We start from the raw sequence: 19,435 nt of genomic DNA on the forward strand, positions 1-19,435 counted from the left end.
CAGAAGCCATACATGGCTATTAAGCTTAAAATATGGCCAAGGGAACTGTGGAACTGAGTTTGTTTAATCATATTTAATTTTTATTAATTTAACCTTAAATGGTGACATATGGCTAGTGGCTACCATATGGGACAGCACAGATTTAGAGCAAGAGTTGGCAATTCTTGGGGCACCTGGGTGGCTCAGTGGGTTGGGCTGCTGCCTTCGGCTCAGGTCATGATCTCGGGGTCCTGGGATCGAGTCCCGCATCGGGCTCTCTGCTCAGCAGGGAGCCTGCTTCCCTCTCTCTCTCTGCCTGCCTCTCCATCTACTTGTGATTTCTCTCTGTCAAATAAATAAATAAAATCTTTAAAAAAAAAAAAAAGAGTTGGCAATTCTTTGAGTCTCTGATAAGAGCAGTGATACAGATATGCACAGATGCTTTAGGAGCACAGAGGAGAGGCATTTAGCTCAGCTTGGATACGGAAAAAAGTAGGACCAAAGAAGCTTTCCAAAAAGAAATGGTGGTCAGACAGAATGCTAAATATATGCAAATGTGTAACTCAGCAATTTAATTTCTAGGCATACACCCTTGAGAAATTTATGCTTCTGTGCAAAGACATATACATAAATGTTCATAGCAGTATTTTTCATAATAATCAAAAAATGGGAAAAACGTAATGTCTATCATCAGTAGAATGGATAAAAAAATTTTCATTTATTTAATATAATAGAAAGTATACATTAATGAAAATTTAAAAAACAAGAACAAGATATGTAGCAATAGCTATGATCAAAAACAAAAATGTTGAGTTAATCAATAGAAAAACAGAAGAAACCATATTGTATGATATCATTTATATAAAATTCAAATGTAGGTAAACTAAAATAATAATATTTTAGAATGATATTTAAGTGGTAAAAGCAAAAAGAAAAACAAGAAAGAAATTATATAAGCTGAGAGCTAACCTTGGGGATCAAGGTGGGGATAGAGGTGAGGAAGAGGTGTGGGAGTGGTGCCAGGTGAGCTAAGCAGTACTGTTTTGTAACTTGGTAGCTACATGTAAATTTTGTTAAAGTTATACATTTGTTTTATATCTTTAGGTTTAAAAAAAACATACACACACACACACACACACATACATTCATATACATATATATGTGTGTATATATATATAATTGTAAAGTATGCGATAGTAAATAAATAGTAGTGTGTATATATATGTATATATATATAATAGTAAAAAGTCTTTAAATACTGTTTTTAGAAAATATTGAGTGTAATCATTAAGATCAGCTCCTCTGTGAGCTCATGATGTAATTTCACCCTTTTTATCTACAAGGGCTTATAATTTTTTTACACCAGAATTTTTTGAGTTTTTAAAAATATTCTTCTCTCTCATCTCTATAATGGTAGTTAAATTAATTCTTTGTTTTGAGGTTTGAGGATGGATAAATTTTTTAAAATTTTTCCTGTTTGTGAGTACATTTGAAAATTGTATCTTACTATTTGGAGACTGTTTGGGAATTTACAATACCACAGCTTAGTTATTTGAAAGAGGTTGATTTTAGTCTGCCACAGAAATTGATTCTTTTCCAATCTGGAGACCTCAAGATCTTGGATCTTGGAGAAAATTGCTAGTAGAATAAAAATGGATGGCACTGAGTACATCATGTCCTTCCTTTTTCTTTGCCAGTCTTAAATAATGCTTAGAATAGACCATAGCATCAGTTCTCCAAGTTGTCCTACTTGGGACTTCTTTTTTACAACTCTCTATGAGCCAATGAAAGAATTACAAAAGAGTCAACTCTTAATTTGCAAAAGGAAAAAGGTTGGCCTGGAAAAGAGTGACTAAATCTGAAGGTGAGTCTTTTAAAATACATCTTATTATCAGTGACAGACCAAGGGCAATCATGACAGAAGTGTGTGAAAACCTTCATTGACACCATCTAATAAGACAAGAGACAACAGATGCTGGCAAGAATGTGGTGAAAAGGGAACTCTTATACATTGTTTGTGAGAATATAAACTGGTCCAACCACTATGAAAAACAATGTGGAGGTTCCTCAAAAAATTAAAAATAGACCTACTATGGTATCCAGCAATTCTACTTCTGGGCATATACCCAGAGGAAATCAAAACAGGATTTTGAAAAGATATATGCATTTCCATGTTTATCACAGCATTATTCATGATTAGCTAAGATATGGAAACAACCCAAATGCCCATCAGTGGATAAATGGGTAAAAAAGATATGGAAAAGATTCCATATATACAATAGAATATTTTTTCTGCCATGAAAAGGAAAGTATCCTCCCATTTGTGACAATGTGGCTAGACTTGGAGCACATTATGCCAAATTAGATAAATCAGAGAAAGGGGGTGGGATTATGGACATTGGGGAGGGTATGTGCTTTGGTGAGTGCTGTGAAGTGTATAAAACTGGTGATTCACAGACCTGTACCCCTGGGGATAAAAATATATGTTTATAAAAAATTAAAAATTAAAAAAAATAAATAAATTTAAAAAAAAAATCAGAGAAAGAAAGATTCGGTACTTGTCATTTGTAGTCCTGTCTTGATTGGGTGGTTCTAGTTTTCCACTGACTTTAATCACAGATTTCCTATATTTCAAACATAGTCTTCCGTATCTCACACTGTAACTCTTCTTAACTGCTGTTTCAGAGGCTTGAGAAGCTCCAAGTAGCCAGGCAGCAGCATTAACTTCTAGTTCAATGCAATAATTGTGTCTCCTTGGTGAAAACATTTTTCCCTCTGAGACACTAAGATCTATAGGCCAGCAAAGCATAGAGTCACAGGAACAAGAAGCAAAAGTTTCTCCAGGAGGTAACTAGGGATAATATCAAATGGTGCCTCTCCACTTTCTACTTAAATGATTTCTAGACTCATGAATCCTACAATAGAAAAAGCACAATATACTAGACACTGATTGAGAGCACATGCAGCTTTCTGTGGAACCTTGCCCCAGTGCAAAGTATTGCCACTTGGCAGGCATTGTACTGAGTCTTCAAAAGGCCATTTCACCATTCTATCAAACAATTGCATATACACCACTTCCACTGATAATGGAGTATCACTGTGCATACCTAATTTTATGGCTTCATGGGTTAGAAAACACCCAGTTCATGATAGGAAGATAATGGCACATGTTAAAACAGTAACCCATAGGCAAGTGTTCAGTCTCTACAAAGGCCCAGTAGCAGACCAAGAGCTGTTTCTCAACATGGGTAGTTACCTGCAGATGATGTCAGGGTTTTGTTCTCAAATCCTAAAGGCCTATGCTGCAGTTCACCTATAGGGGCCTCCCAAAGGCTCCAAATGGCATCCCTGCCAGTGATATTTCAAGTACCATTGGATCTGCCAGATCATATGGACCTTGTAGCAAAGCATCTTGCACACCAGCCTGGACCTGTTGCAGAGCCTTCTCTTCTTTTGGCCCCCACTCAAAACTAGTAGCTTTTTGAGTAACTCAGTAAAATGGGTTAGAATAACACACCCAAAATGAGAAATATATTGTCTCCAAAATACAAAGAGGCCCACTAGCCTTGTGCCTCTTTCTTGGTTGTAGGAAAGGCCAGACGCAGAAGGGATATCTCAACATGCCCCCAGAACACTGGAATGCTAGAAATTCCATGGAAGTAAAATGCCTCCAAATTTTAGTAAGATTTATTTCCCACCTTTTGACATGCAAATATCCACCAATAAATCTAGCATAGTTTCTACTTCCTGGGTCCAGTCAGCATATTATCATCAGTGCATCAATGTAATGGACCAGTGTGAAATCTTCCAGAAGGGACAAGCAATCAAAATTCCTACAAAGTAAGTTATGACATAGGGCTAGAAAGTTGATAGGTATAGTGAAAGTAAAAAGTGAAGGCATATGGCTGCTTTGCCAGCTGAAAGTAAACTGCTTCTGGTGGTTTTCTTGGGCAGAGATGGAGAAAAGGGCATTTGCCAAATCAGTTCTGCATACCAAGTACCAGTGGATGTGTAATTTGTTCAAGCAATGAAACCACATCTTGTATAGCAGCTGCAGTTAGAGTCACCACCTGGTCAAGTTACAGTAACCCATTGTCATTTTCCAAGATCCATCTGTCTTTTGCACAGGCCAAATAAGGAGAGTTGAGTGGGAATGTAGTGGGAATCCCTACCCTTGCGTCTTTCAAGTCTGTGATGGGGGTCCTAACCTCTGTAAACCCTCCAGGAATGTAGTATCACTTTTGATTTACCAGTTTCCTGGGAAGAGTCAGTTCTAATGCTTCCACTGGCCTTTCTCACCATAAAAGCCCTCCCTCCACAGGACAGGAAACCAGTGTGGAGATTCTCATTTGCTAGTATGTTCACTCCAGTTATGCATTTTGCAACTGAGAAAATAACCACAGGATGAGTTTGAGGACCCACTGGACCCACTGTGAGATGGACCTGAGCTAAAACTTAATTATTCACCTGACTTCTATTAGCTCCTGCTCTGTTAGGCCACAGAGACATTTTGGGTATCCTAGAATTTGTGTCATTTCAGAGTCAGTGTCCAGTGGTCCCCATAATGTCTCATTGTTTTATTTTTCACAGTGATGTACACTTACCCTAGTAAAAGACCATAGATCCCTTTGGAGAAGGCTAGGGAAAAAATTGTAAGTTTTCAGTAGTATCCTTCCTCAAGGGCTTTTAGGTCTGTAAACTGTTTCAGATCTGGGAATTGATTGAGGGACTGTCCATCTCTGTTTTTATGATTTAAATTAGACTTTTGACATAGAACTTTTGTGATTTTTCAGATAAAGAATTTACTAAGTTTACCATCAATTTCACTTCTAGGAGCACCATGATTAACCAGTCAATGCCATAGGTCTGCACAAATCAGACTATTTCAATTGTTATTTTGACTTTCTATCCAATACAATAACCATGCCTTTGGCAGTTGAATGCCACCACTTGGCCCCTGCCACCTTGGGTATTCTATAATTATCTTCATTGCTTTTAGGCTTCAAATGGAATGGCTGGGATTCCCACTATAAGATCTGGCCTACAGAGAAGAATGATCATGCAGCTTCTCAGTGATGCTGGGGCTCCCATCTCAAAGTTATTTCTTAAAGCATTGATGAAAGGTATGTCTTCTAGACCCTCTCAGTATAGGTGAGTGGGTCTTAAATGACAAATCCACTCCAAAATTCTAATCTCCCTGAATTTCTGAATCTCTCCCTCTACATCAAATCAAAGAAGGTCATTTATTTCCATTTCACACACTGTGAGCCACTTTTTGGTCCATGTTTCAGTCAGTCAACCGGCCAAACTCTTAGAGCCCTTTCTGACTCCTTGAAGTACATTCAATGCAGAATCTCTGCTTAGTGAGCCCGTATCAATAACTTCAGCCTGATCCAACTTTATATTCCTTCCACCATTTTCCCCCATCCTTAGTATCCATTCCCACATGTTTTCTGGATTTATGCTTACATAAATACAATGAAAATTACCAGAAAAATGATCACACTCAGATTTCATGGCAATGTCAAGTTGCTGTAAAGGTGATAAATGTTTATTCTCAATTCCTGTATTTCTGAACTCTAACAGTTTGCAGGCTGTCAGTACACCCTGGCCACATTTTGATTAGCATTGCCATGTGTACTGTAAACACCTATAAGTGGATTAAGTTCTAAAAAGTTAGAATTGCCAATAGTGTTGCCAATAGTGTTGCCAAAGCTCTAGCCATAATCCTGGATTGGGATATTTTTCCATCAGATAAGGGATTTCTGAATACAATAGTCCACATCCATCTTAACTTTGCACTTTCCAAGAACACTGGAACTTCACAGTCCAAACCTGATGATGAGTCCATTAGCCACAGTCCTGCCTTGCTTTGAGCCTTTTGAAAACTGCTTCATTTAAATATTACGTAAATTTCACCCTTTCCCAAAATCCTTTAATAGTTCTTTTTCTTTGTTTGCTGAGATACCTGAGGCTGCTCTTATACACAGTCTCCTTCTTTCATTGGGTCAGGAAGCCTAATTGTGACAGACAGTATGTTTGCTGGTGATCTTAGACTGATTAGGCTGGAACAGTTCTAATCAGTATACTAGAACGAGAGGAGAAATTTTGTGCAGAAGCCCAACTAGAAAGATCAATGCTGTCATTTGGGAACAGTGTAAAGGTCTACTGACTGGAATTAGGATAAGACAAGAAGTAAATGTGCCACATCTGTTACAACCTAAGCATCTTCTGCCTTCAGTTCAGATTGGTCTGAAGATAGGGAGATGGAGTTGGGATAGAAGGAAGGATTCCATGGATTCAACTAAGGAAGGTACTAGGGAGTGGGAGTTGGGTCCCAGGTGGTTTTGACTGAAATCTGGGGGCAGGAGAAAGAGCCAGTGATGTTACAAGCTCAACTCTAGCAGTTCCTGACTCTGGAGTTTGCCTGGGGCCTCACATAGGGAGATACCCAGGAATTAAGTTCTGCAAAGCACAAAGCATTGCTTCACCACAGTTCATCTCTTTGAAAGGAAAAATACTAGGGAGGAAAAGAAGGAAAGTGTAAAGGAGGGCTATAGCCAAGGGCAAAGTCCAAAAGAACAGATTTGGGAGGAAAAGAAGCGTCTTCTGATAAAGCTATCTGTAAAATACAGTGTCTCCGCAGAGTTGGGACTATGCAAACTAATAGAAAACACACAACATCTAACATATTCATGATGTTTAGACTTTATACCATTTTTTAAAGCTACATGAAAGCCCTGTAGGAATTGACTTTTATTTTTTACCATATGAGCCCAAAAGCCCTATTGGGAACATTGTGTTGTTGACTTGTTTCATTCTCTAGAGGATTTGCTTGCTAGCAGCAGTGAATGGACTACTGTGAGAACACAATGATATTTTCATCTATGACTGAACTATTCTATTCTGTTCCTGCTCCTTTTAGGGAGAGGAAAATTGTTCCTAGCTATTTTGGTCTAAAATTTTTCAAAACTTCCATTACAAACCATAAAGCAATCTTGACTTCTGGGAAATCCCATTTCAGTTAATAATATAAAATGTATTTATATGGTTAGGTATAACTCTCTAAAGGTTATCTTTTTATAACCTCTTTTTTAGAAATATATTTTATAAACAAACAAACAAACCCCTTACTACATTTCTTGATTTGTGGTATGAGCAGGTGGGGAAGGAATTCCTGGGTTAAGTGGTAAGGATAAGACACCTGATGAGAGTCAGTTTTAACAGCCAGATGTGGAGTAACCCATGCAACCAAAAAGAAATCGTGAACCCCCCGCACAGTCACCAGCACCACCACAATAGCCTCTTGTTTAAGAGTGACAGTGTTACCCAGGCTCTTTTACTGTGGCACAAATAAATCCAGAAACCCATCCCCCAGCACCACTCTTTTCTCCCTAACTCCATATATACACCACTATTTCTTTCTTTTTTTCTTTAAACTACCTCTTCAAAAGTGGAAAAGAAACTTAAAGGTTTGTAAAGAGAAAAAGGAATGTGAAAATGAATATGAAATTACTTCTAGCAGGAATAATGTTTTATAATGCCTTCTAAACCAATGGCTTTCATCTCTTTTTTTAGTACAATGAGTCAGAACAATATTTTACATATTTTAGAATATGCATACTAAGACATTGTGTAAGTATGTATGCATGCATCATGTAGAAGAAAATATTGTCAGGCTTCATACAATGCTACATATGCTGCACTAAGATTTTTCCTCTTTATTCTGTGATTTTACAAAATGTAGGGCATGAGTCACTAAGCTAATTTCATGACCTATTTAAATGAGTGGCAACCTACAATTTCAAAAATACTGCTCCCGTGGGAAATATTATCAGATAGTTTACTAATCTTTTCCAGAAAATAACAAAACAGAATTTGTTTTCTAATACCAGATTTCTTGTATTTGAAGGATCTACTCTTGAGATGTCCTTTTAAAAGGTCCTCTTTATTTTTCCCTCAATTATCCAGAGGTCAGTGTAGATATTATATAAGAAAATCAGGATCATAGTCTTCCTCCATTGTTTCTGACATCAGCCCTAGATTCTGAGCATCTCCTTTTATCCTCCCAAATACTTCATAAGGTGAAGACTTTTTAAGTACTGGTTGGGAATTTATCCGGTTTGGGTTATCATCTTATGCTATTTACCTGCAGAGACTCACTGGACCAGAAATGGCTTAGGAAGTGATGGAAAAAAGGGACAGATTAAATATCAATGACAGTTCATAAAATGAAATACAATACAACTGTTGGGGGGGGGACGGGCAGAATGTCAATCTGTGTGCTATGAACCAGTATTCAAGGTATATTCTTATGTTAAAAAGAGTAAGAAAAACACATAGTGTATAGTAGATTTCCATGTGTTTTTAAAAGGGGAACATATGTGCTTATATGTGCATAGACTATTTCTGAAAAATTTCACAAGATGTTAGTAATTGGAACTGCCTCTAAAGTAGAGAAATAGAGGACTAGGTATCTGGGATTTAATATTTTTTAAACTTTTTCACAGTGTTTGAGATTTTTTTTGTGTATATGCGTATGTTACCTTTTCAGTTAAAAGCAGCTAAATTTTAAAAATGTGGTGGAAGGAATACGTATTTGCAAACCCATTAAGATAAAGGGAGTTTTCCTTGTGAATAGTCACATAAGTAGATGTTTATTACAACACCAAAATTCATTATCTCTTTAATTTACATATCTTGTACAATTTACAAAGAGTTGCACATCCATTGCCTGGTTTAAACTCATAACAACCTTTTAAAATAGGTGAGAAAGGTCCTAGAAGCCACACTTTACAAACTAAAAAAAGACACAAAAAAAAAATCCTGAAGCCTAAAGGAGTTAAAAATCTAGAGCATATTTTAAGGAAAGAACTTTGGAGTCATTTACATGATTATAATATAGTAGAAACCTGAAATGTTACAGTATTAGGAGTTATCATATAATTTATAAATAGCAGTATTTTTAAAGCTTTCAGCAATATTTCTTGTAATGTTGATCTCAACTAAGAAACTTGCATGAAACAAGAAAGAAGGTAGGGAAAAAAACCTACTCAAACTCCATATAAAATATGCTTAATATTAGAAAATAAATGGTCAACTGATGACTACTTGAAAATTAACATCAAAGAAGTTGTATTCAGAACTTCACTATATAGATTTTTACCTTTGAATTACAACAAATCTAAAATAACTGCCTAAATGGAAAAAGAGGGAAATGACAAATCATCTCTATTAAATCTTGTAAAATACCTTAAAGGCTTATGGTGATATCTATTGTTATCTCCCAGTATCCCTGAACAATCCCAATTTACACTTCCTGTCCCCAAGTAATTATTGATAGTACCCTCTTCACGCTCAAAAGTATATTAGTTTGGATAATATATTTTACCTCCATCCTATTAATTATCACACTCTAGTTGCATATGCCTTTAAAATCCCCATGTTCTAGGCTTTGAGCTTCATCTCAAAACTAAGAATTACCCTCATTCATACAAAAGCAGAACAATCTATGCTCAGATTTTAGTTGCATTATATGACTCTCAAAAAAGAGTAATTTCCAAATCATCACCTACCAGCAGCTGTTGACTTTATGAAACAGATTAACAGTGAGAAGGGTGTCTCAGGGTCTGGTTTGGAAGTTTTGGCATGTGAGGGCTTAAAAGGGATATGCGAACAAAATTTGACAGAAGATGGGAAACAAATACTGATTCCATTTAACAGAGCTCTGAACATAGAGTTCAAGATGTAAACCCTCCTTTAGAGTCCTTCGTTCATGTATCGTTTATTCATTAATATTTAGAAAGTGACTATTGGAGGCAAGACACTGTTGTAAGCACTGCATCAGATTTGTCAATAGTTTTAGGGACATTATGCTGAATTTCCAGTGCTTTGTAGGAATGTATACTGTATATGAGATTTTGTTATTTAAATTAGCATCTGTATTATTTTCTGACTAGCACTCTTTAAATTTTTTCTGATTTGTAATTACTCTCTTCAATAATTACAAAGATTATTCCCATGGTCCAGATAGGTTCAATTGTTGCTGTGTTTCTTTTTCATGTTACAAGTTTATTTCTTCCTTAGACCAAGCAAATGAATTAGTAGCTAACCTGGATATCATGGTCACAACATCTTTTACTCAGCAGTAAGCAGACCATCATCTATCCAGAATGTATAATTACTGAAAGATTAAGGCAATGCCACAGGTTGTTTATAAGATGTGTTTACTTGCTACATTCCCTAAAGCACTCAACATTTAAATCAGAGTTATCATATAGTACATTATTACTTGAGGTTTCTGTGTTAAGTATTAAAGAATATTTTAATTGTCCCTTTTTATGTTTAGATGTACACATTTTAAGCATCTTTTCAGAATGTGTTTTAATATGCACATACCAAAGGTCGTGCATTCAGATTATCTCCTGAGAGTGTGGGGGCTTCGTTCCAAATCTGGCAATTTGACTACTCCTCTCATTGCTCCTATGAATGTAGGCATCTTCTGTTTATGTCTCCTCTTTCTTTCCTTCCTTGAAAATCTTCATTTCCTATCAATTACTCACTAGACTTTTCAAAAAAAATCTAATCATCACTGGTTGAGTGATTGCTGTCACTGCCTTCACTGTCACTCTCACTGTCACTTCCATTGTTGCCATTAGCGGACTTGGTCTTGCTGTGACTCTTGGTCTTGCTGTGACTGTCAGATGTACCGGTACTACTGCCATTGCTGTCACTGTTGCTGCTGTCACTGCTGTCACTGCTGTCACTGTCACTGCTATCGCTGCTGTCGCTGTCGCTGCTGTCGCCGTCGCTGCTGTCACTGCTGTCACTGCTGTCACTGCTGTCGCTGCTGTCACTGTCACTGCTGTCGCTGCTGTTACCATTGCTGCTGTCGCTGTTGCTGCTGTCACTGTCACTGCTGTCACTGTCGCTGCTGTCGCTGCTATCACTGCTATCACTATCACTGCTGTCACTTTCACTGCTGTCACTGCTGTCACTGTCACTGCTGTCACTACTCTCTGATTTGCTATTGCTGCTGTCACTGCTGTCTGATTTACTGTCACTGTCACTACTGTCACTGCTGTCACTATCTGATTTGCTATTGCTGCTGTCACTGCTTTCTGATTTACTGTCGCTGCTATCACTGCTGTCACTGTCACTGCTGTCACTACTATCTGATTTGCTGTTGCTGCTATCACTGCTATCTGATTTACTGTCACTGTCACTACTGTTGCTGCTATCACTACTGTCACTACTGTCTGATTTACTGTCACTGCTATCACTGCTGTCACTGCTATCATTGCTTTCACTACTGTCTGACTTGCTGTCACTGCTGTCACTGCTATCACTGTTCTCTGACTTGCTGTCACTGCTGTCGCTACTATCACTGCTGTTACTACTGTCACTACTGTCTGACTTGCTGTCACTGCTGTCACTGCTATCGCTGCTATCACTGCTGTTACTACTGTCACTACTGTCTGACTTGCTGTCACTGCTGTCACTGTTGTCACTGCTATTGCTGCTATCGCTGCTGTCACTGCTATCACTGCTGTCACTGCTATCGCTGCTGTTGCTGCTGTCACTACTGTCACTGCTGTCACTGCTGTCACTGCTATCGTTACTTTCACTGCTGTCACTGCTATCACTACTGTCACTGCTGTCACTGCTGTCACTACTGTCACTGCTGTCGCTGCTGTCACTGCTGTCACTGCTATCACTACTGTCACTGCTGTCACTACTGTCACTGCTGTCGCTACTGTCACTGCTGTCACTGCTGTCGCTACTTTCACTGCTGTCACTGCTATCGCTACTGTCACTGCTGTCACTGCTATCACTACTGTCACTGCTGTCACTGCTGTCACTACTGTCACTGCTATCACTGCTGTCACTGCTGTCACTACTGTCACTGCTATCACTGCTGTCACTACTGTCACTGCTGTCACTGCTATTGCTGCTGTCGCTACTGTCACTGCTGTCGCTACTGTCACTGCTGTCGCTACTGTCACTGCTGTCACTGCTATCGCTGCTGTCACTGCTGTCGCTGCTGTCACTACTGTCACTATCACTGCTGTCACTGCTGTCACTACTGTCACTATCACTGCTGTCACTACTGTCACTGCTGTTGCTGCTGTCGCTACTATCGCTACTGTCACTGCTGTTACTACTGTCACTGCTGTCACTGCTATCACTACTGTCGCTACTGTCACTGCTGTCGCTACTGTCGCTGCTGTCACTACTGTCGCTACTGTCACTGCTGTCGCTGCTATCACTACTGTCACTACTGTCTGATTTATCTTTACTGCTGTCTGATTTGCCGTTGGCATCACTCCTATTGTTACCATTGCCATTACTGTCACTATCATTAGCATCTGATGTGCTATCACTGTCATTATCACCTCCTCCATTTGAGTCACTGTCATTGCCATTATCTGTTGATTCATCAGAGTTATAACCAATGTCTCCTTGGCTATTGCTGTCATTGTCACCTTCAGAATCAGCATCATCATTGCTGTTAGAGTCATCACTACTGTTGGGATCATCTCCTTGCATAGATTTGTCATCAAACTCATAACTGTCATATCCACCACTATTACTTTCACTACCTGTTTTGCTGCGTGTAACCTTATTTCCAGGTTCTGATTTCTGACCAAGCGCTTGTATGTTGTCAGTCTCCCCTGGTGTCTTGACATTTCCTTTTCCCATGACCATTCCTTGTTGTCTTTTACTCTCTTTATCTTCACTGACTTTCCCAGCTTCTTTGGTAATGTTTCTGTTGCCACTACTGGGACCTTCCATTTCTATTCCCTGGGGAAAGATGGAGAAAAGAATGATTAGTTAATGGATGGTATGCTGCAAAATTGCATTGGTCTGTGGAAGACAAGACTGCGGAATATGACCAGAAAAACAGAAGTTCAGCTTCTAGTACTTCACAAACTTCTGTTTGTAAAAACGTGCTTTATTCATCTGCAAGAATTCTGGTGTTTAAATCATATAACAACCCATTCACATTTTTACACAGTAGGAACTTGTGTGAACAGTTACATGGTGCATCAGTTATTAGGATTAGACTTATAGAATCCTAACCAAATTTTCAGAAATGCTGTTTTTAAAATTGTTCTGGGGATACCTAGGTGGTTTAAGTCAGTTAAGCATCTGCCTTTGGTCCAGGACATGATCCAGAGTCCTGATATCAAAACCCACATCAGACTCCCTGCTCAAGGAGGAGTCTGCTTCTCTCTCTTCCTCTGCTGCTCCTCCACGCCCCCTCCATTTGTGCTCTCTCACTCTCAAATAAATAAGTAAATAAAATCTTTTTTAAAAAATTGTTCTGTATCGGAGTCTAATAGGGGCTCTAAATTTCCCATTAAATATTCAAGTAATTTCTGTGCAAAAACAGATGAATGCTTATTATGATTTATTTTTGTGTTACCATCAATGAATGGAGGGGGAGAATTTAACTGCCATTTGAAAGAAATCAGCTTTACAAACTAACCTTATTTTGACTCTTCCCAGTATCACCTAGCTCTGATTCATCAGTGATTTTCTTTTCCACAGCATTGTTTTCTTCGTAATTGGGCTTTTGCATGTCCTCTATTATTGGGCTAACTTTGTCTTTAGAAATACCATCAGAATCCTCCTCACTCTTGGAGGTGTTGTCTCCATCGATGTCATGAGGATCTTCTTTGTCTTCTGGGTCATCATCTTCACTACTAATTGAATTTTGACCTAAGCTGTTATCGTTGTCATCTTTTTCATGAGGCTGACCCTCTTGGCCCTTCCTGTTATCAGTACCCTCTTTTCCATTCCCTGTTTCTTCACCTTCATCATCACCAGAACCTATTTCTTCATCCTCCTCTGCTCCATTTCCACTAGGACTCCCATCAGAATTATCCAGGCCAGCATCTTCTCCATTGCCAGATCCCCTTCTTTCTGGTGTTACTTCTGCCTCCTGATTCCCATTACCCTCACTTTCTCTCTGATGTGTTATTTCACTTGTATCACCCTCATTTCTACAGGCATTCCTATTTATTTCATCTTCATGGCCTGTACTGTTATTGCTTCTACCTATTTGATGGTCTTCTTCTTGGACAACAGTGGCATTCTCACTCTGACTTGCATCTCCAACAACTCCTCCATTGTTTAAATTTTTATCAGCATTTCTGTTAATATCGCTTCCATTTGCTATTCCAGCATTGTCGATGATGCTTACTTGTCCTCTGATGCCATTTGCTGAGGTGCTACCTTCTTTTCCATGTATCCCATCATAACCATATGTTTCTGGTTTTCCTGTGACCCCATTTTGGTCCACACTATTCCCCTCATCATTTACTAACATGGAATCTATAGAAGAACTTTTCCCTCCTATTTTTACCCACTCAGAACCATTTCTTTCTTCTTTGTAACCATCTCTGGTATATTGTTGCCTTCCTCTTTGATTTTCATGGGGGTCACCACTTTCTTCAGTAGTATCATTGGCATTTAACTCATCCTGGAAAAGAGAAACAATTCAAAATAATTTGTAGATTTTATCTTGAAGTAAACAGACTGAAAGGTAAGCATCAGTTTTCTGGAAGTTAATAGAATCAAGGGGCATCTGGATGGCACAGTCAGTTAAGCATCTGCTGCAGTAGGTTAAGTGTCCTGGCATGGAGTCCCATGTCAGGCTCTCTGCTAGGTGAGGGGTCTGCCTCTCCCTTTGTCCCTCCCCGACTCATGCTCTTTGTTGTGATCTCTCTCTCTTTCTCTCAAATAAATAAATAAGTAAATAACCCCCCCCCAAAAAGAATTTAAAAACAGCTTAGAAACACATTTTGTACCCTATACCTGTATTGGCACTTTTGCTTTTTCCAGAAGATTTAAATTTGTAGATTTGTCAACAGCATGTCTCTCCAGTGGCTTGATTTGAGGAACCTACCAAAATGAAAATATTGGAAATTGAAAACATTCTAACTTTGTGCATACATGCATGCACACATGCACACATACATACAGACACACATTTTTCTCTAAATGAAGAAAAATATATAATGCAAAGGCCAAAGTAATATCTAATCAAGCTTGCTACACAGCTTATGTAGAATTTAAACTGGGCACACAGATAATTCTCACAATGATATTACTGATTTTATTGATATTAACCAGACCACTTATCTCAAGGAGGATTGTCTTTTATAAAAATAAGGAGCTAGACCTTTGATGTTTCTGTACAAACCTCCCACACTAGCACAAGACCCACCTTAAGTGTAATCCTGACCAAACCCATAAGAAAATACGAGGTATGACCAGAGCCAGGGAAGAAACAAAATAAAGTAATATGCTACTTCGCTCCTTCAGGAGCACATTTGAAATAGTTTAGAAAATTCCAAACTGCATAAATACCAAGTTGTTTGATAGTACAAAAACATACCAAAATGTTACCCATAGCAGGGTAACATAATTACAAATGGTTTACTTTTCCTAATTTTTTTGTTGCTGTTTATCTGTATATTCCAAATTTTCCCCAATGAGCATTAAAAAAAAAATTATCTGAGTGAAACATTAATTTTCTCCTACATTGAAAAAATCCTTATTTTTTCCAAATCATTCCTTGAAAACTTCCTTTAAAATGTAGGCTTCAGGATGCCTGGGTGGTTCAATGGGTTGAGCCTCTGCCTTTGGCTCAGGTCAAGGTGTCAGGGTCCTGGGATCAAGCCCCGCTTTGGGCTCTCTGCTCAGCGGGGAGCCTGCTTCCTCCTCTCTCTCTTTCTATGCCTGCCTCTCTGCCTACTTGTGATCTCTGTCTGTCAAATAAGTAAATAAAATCTTTTTAAAAAATATGTAGGCTTCATTGATATTATAATGAAATTCATAGGGCATGAGCAAAGATGGCTGAAGTCTCCATGACTTTTGAGCATTGAATATAAATCTGAATGAATTTTACAAATTTGTGTGTTATCCTTGTATGAGGGCCATGCTAATTTTCTCTGTATTATTCCAATTTTAGTATATGTGCTGCCAAAGCAAACACAAACTGAATAAATTTTAAAAGTAATAATCCATCTGACAAGATATTAGTTTCATTTGGAGGAATGGGAGCATGAATTGGAGTGCATATTTGGGTTTGTTGAGACCCCTAAAGATACCTTATAAAGCCTTTCATGCAAATTTAAATGTTTAGGCACAGTTTGTCTTCAAAGTCTTAAGGAAATACATATTATTTAATGTTAGGTTAAAAGAGATAACAAAGTGAGGAGATTTTCTGAGGAATACATACTTACTGGAATAGCCCATGCTGCTGCCCAAATGCAAAAATATATAATTATCTTCATTTTTTAGGAATATTAATTAACCTGTTTTTAATGAAAAAAGAACAGCAAAAATTACTTATAAAGAAAAAGATGATAACCATGGTAAGATATTACTTTGACTTTTCCCTGGGCAGGGAGTATATATCCAACATGAGAAGAAGGCTATCAAGACTCAGTGTTACAGAGCATACCTGGAGTGCTCCCAGAGACATACAGAGGCATCATCAGCCTCAGCACTGGAGTAGCTAACTAGACTTTTTCTGCCTATGCCAATGGAGGGACACAGCCATGTAGTTACAAAGGATACAACCATAACTTTGTTTTGCTATTTTTGATGGTGATAACATTTTTTTCTGAGTAATTTTAATCAAGTATTAACTAATTCTAAGATTATCACTAAAAGAGGAATCATTTATCATCCCCATCACAAATCCACAGAAGTGGGCTATAGGACACTGTGAAGGAAAGAAATTACTAACATCATGTAGCCTTGGCTAGTGGAAGGAAAACGAAGTTTGGATTTAGAGACCTAGGTTCAAGTTCTACCTCTGCTACTTGTTGCATGAACTTGAGAAATTTAAATAGTTTTATTAAGCCTTTGTTCCCTCCATCTGGGATAATAATACCTATACTTTGAGATTATCCCAATTATGTTAGCAGAAGAGTCTTCTCTGAGGAGCATTCTCTGACTCCTTTTCAAAGGGCATTTGGTGTCTCTATCCTTTTTACACCCAGAAACTTCTGCAAACCTCCCTAGTAACATATTCTACCATTCTAACATAACATGGCTATTTATATATTCTCTGACCTACTCCTGAACCTAAGAGAATGTGTTGTAATCACTATATTCTACTACATAGCACAGAAAGAGCTGTTTTATGAATATTGTTGGTGAATACTTATTAGTATAAGCATACTTAACACTGTTCTGGGTATTTAGCAATCCCTTTATAAATGATAGCAATTATTATATGGAGCTTCTAAAAACATGATCCTTTATTCCTGTTAGAGTTCACATTCAGAAATGGTATAATATATATTTTGATACATTGGAATAGACATTGTATAGTCCATGTGAATCAAAAATTTTAATTACCATTACTGAAAATTAGATTTCTTGGTGTAATGATACTATTACCACAGAAAGGAAGAAAGAGTTTTACTCCTATTTCATGAACTCCCACTGAGTTTATAGATTAAAATAATGCATGTCATAAAATAGCTTTGATTGAATTTAATGTTGATAATGGAAACATAATAAAATTTTAGTGAATATCAACTATCATAGAATTATTGGCACTTCCTTACAGGAGAGAGGATATGATTTTTGAGAGGAAAAAATAATGGGCTTACTCTGGGACATAGATGTTGAAGGGCAACTGTTTAGTAAGCAGGTATCATACAGAACTTTACAGTACCAAGCCTAATTATTACATAGACTCTGCTGAGGGCTGGTGTACACTTATTTGGACCATGGTATCCATTTGGACAACCATGGTGTCCTAGAAAGGTACCTGTGGTGAAGGTCACAGTTATGTGCATTCCGTGCTAAACCACAATCCTGCAATCTGACTACTTTGGTTCTCTTTCAGACCCACTCCAGAACGACTGCATAGTGCACTGTGATGCTTGCCACTATATTCTCAGGTAGGTAAATAGCTCAAAAGACTGCTAAAGAAATGGCTCCAGTTTTGTCAGCCCAAAACCTCTTTCATTTTCTAAACCTGTTATGATACCATGAAACAGAAAATGTATGGTATAGAGGTCAGAATTTCTAGATATCTTAAGTAGACATATTTTAATCTAGTTTTAAAAACCCTCATGTCCGTTGGCAAAAAATACCTGATATTTTAGGCTGAAGTTTGGTGATTCAGGAACCAAATAATAAATGTATACTGGGATGCAGTCATTCATTCAACATTTGAAGACCTAACATGGACCAGATACTGAGCCCTGGAAATAGATATGAGCCCTACTCTCATGGAACATATCACTGAATGGATTAGCCAAGCTTTGAAGTAAATGTACTATAATGTGTTGACTGAAATTCCCAAATCCATATTTATTTCCCAAGTCAGTGTTTAAATGTCACTATCGTCACTATTTGAGATTGGAAGAGATTGTGTCTTTACTTATTTATTAAATGCCATCACATCTTATATTGCAATGGTAAGGCTTAAAAATGTCTTTAATTAGATTCAAGATTCTTAAAGATGGTTTTGTAAATAAAAATAACAGTAATGGAGCTATCGTGAATTATGTGTAAAATATTCTAATTCCTTATTTCATTGTTAATATTTTAGATTTATAATATTTGCTTCATCTTATGTATTCTCTTCCTATTAGCAACTGATATCTTAACATAGTGGCTGTAATAAAATTCTTATTCTTCAGTGATCCAATATTTTGCTAGATGGAATTAGCATCCCTTACCATATAATTTTCTGTTATCTTTTAACATGTAGTCTTGATTTGCCAAGTCAAAGGGGAAGGAAAAAGTCTAAGCATAAGGATTATTCACTTCATAAAATCAAGTCAGCTTCTTCTCTGAAATTAAAATTTCTACAGGAATCAGTTGGTTCTGAGTAAAGACGAGGTTTCATCTTACCTTAAAAGCCTTCAAAGGGACTTTGAAAATCCAGGATTTCTTATCTTTCGCATTGAAGACTGAGAGTGGCTCACTGTCCTGGACATTTACGTGACAATTTTGTACCTGCTGAAATTTAAACTCAGTTTGATAATTTTCTCAACCAATCACTGTTTAGGATCCCTGATATGGGGTTATAAAGTGTCACCATGTCTATGAAGCACATAATAACTTCCCCCACTTCCTTCACATACTGACATGTATTTGTCCACTGAACCATTTGGTTCCAAAGGGACTAGACTTACTTTCACTTAATTAAATAGCTCCTGGAAGGCTGTTTTGCATCTTAAATATAGAGAATCAGTGTAACATATCTGAAAAGAGCCACTTAAACTCTATCACCCTGACATTTCTTGTCTTACTAAGGTTGGCAATCTAAGAAAACTCTAGGTTTCTTTAGTAAATATGACTGCCTATTTAAGACTCCTATCATTCCTGAGGTAGGTATTAAAGTTTCTGTGCTATAATTCAAGAAGCTGTCCACATGCAACAGCCTGACATTGCCTGAGGGGTCTTTAGCATA

At 37.7% G+C, this 19,435-nt stretch overlaps 1 protein-coding gene and 1 non-coding gene across 2 annotated transcripts; both read right to left on the reverse strand.

Annotated features, from left to right (window-relative positions):
* Nucleotides 1–10,560: 10,560 nt before the first annotated feature.
* On the reverse strand, nt 10,561–16,286 carry LOC101673956 (dentin sialophosphoprotein). Its single transcript, XM_004756110.1, has 4 exons — nt 16,236–16,286; nt 14,803–14,889; nt 13,472–14,467; nt 10,561–12,783 (listed from the first exon to the last, which is right to left on the reverse strand). Exons 1-4 carry the CDS (start codon nt 16,284–16,286, stop codon nt 10,561–10,563), a joined length of 3,357 nt encoding a protein of 1,118 aa, XP_004756167.1.
* LOC123391881 lies at nt 15,879–15,985 on the reverse strand. Its single transcript, XR_006606568.1, has one exon. It is a non-coding gene; the product is annotated as a U6 spliceosomal RNA (small nuclear RNA).
* Nucleotides 16,287–19,435: the final 3,149 nt, after the last annotated feature.

This window comes from Mustela putorius, unplaced genomic scaffold, assembly GCF_011764305.1.
Source record: "Mustela putorius furo isolate JIRA1106 unplaced genomic scaffold, ASM1176430v1.1 tig00000382_pilon_pilon_pilon, whole genome shotgun sequence".
NCBI classification, from domain to species: Eukaryota; Metazoa; Chordata; class Mammalia; order Carnivora; family Mustelidae; genus Mustela; species Mustela putorius.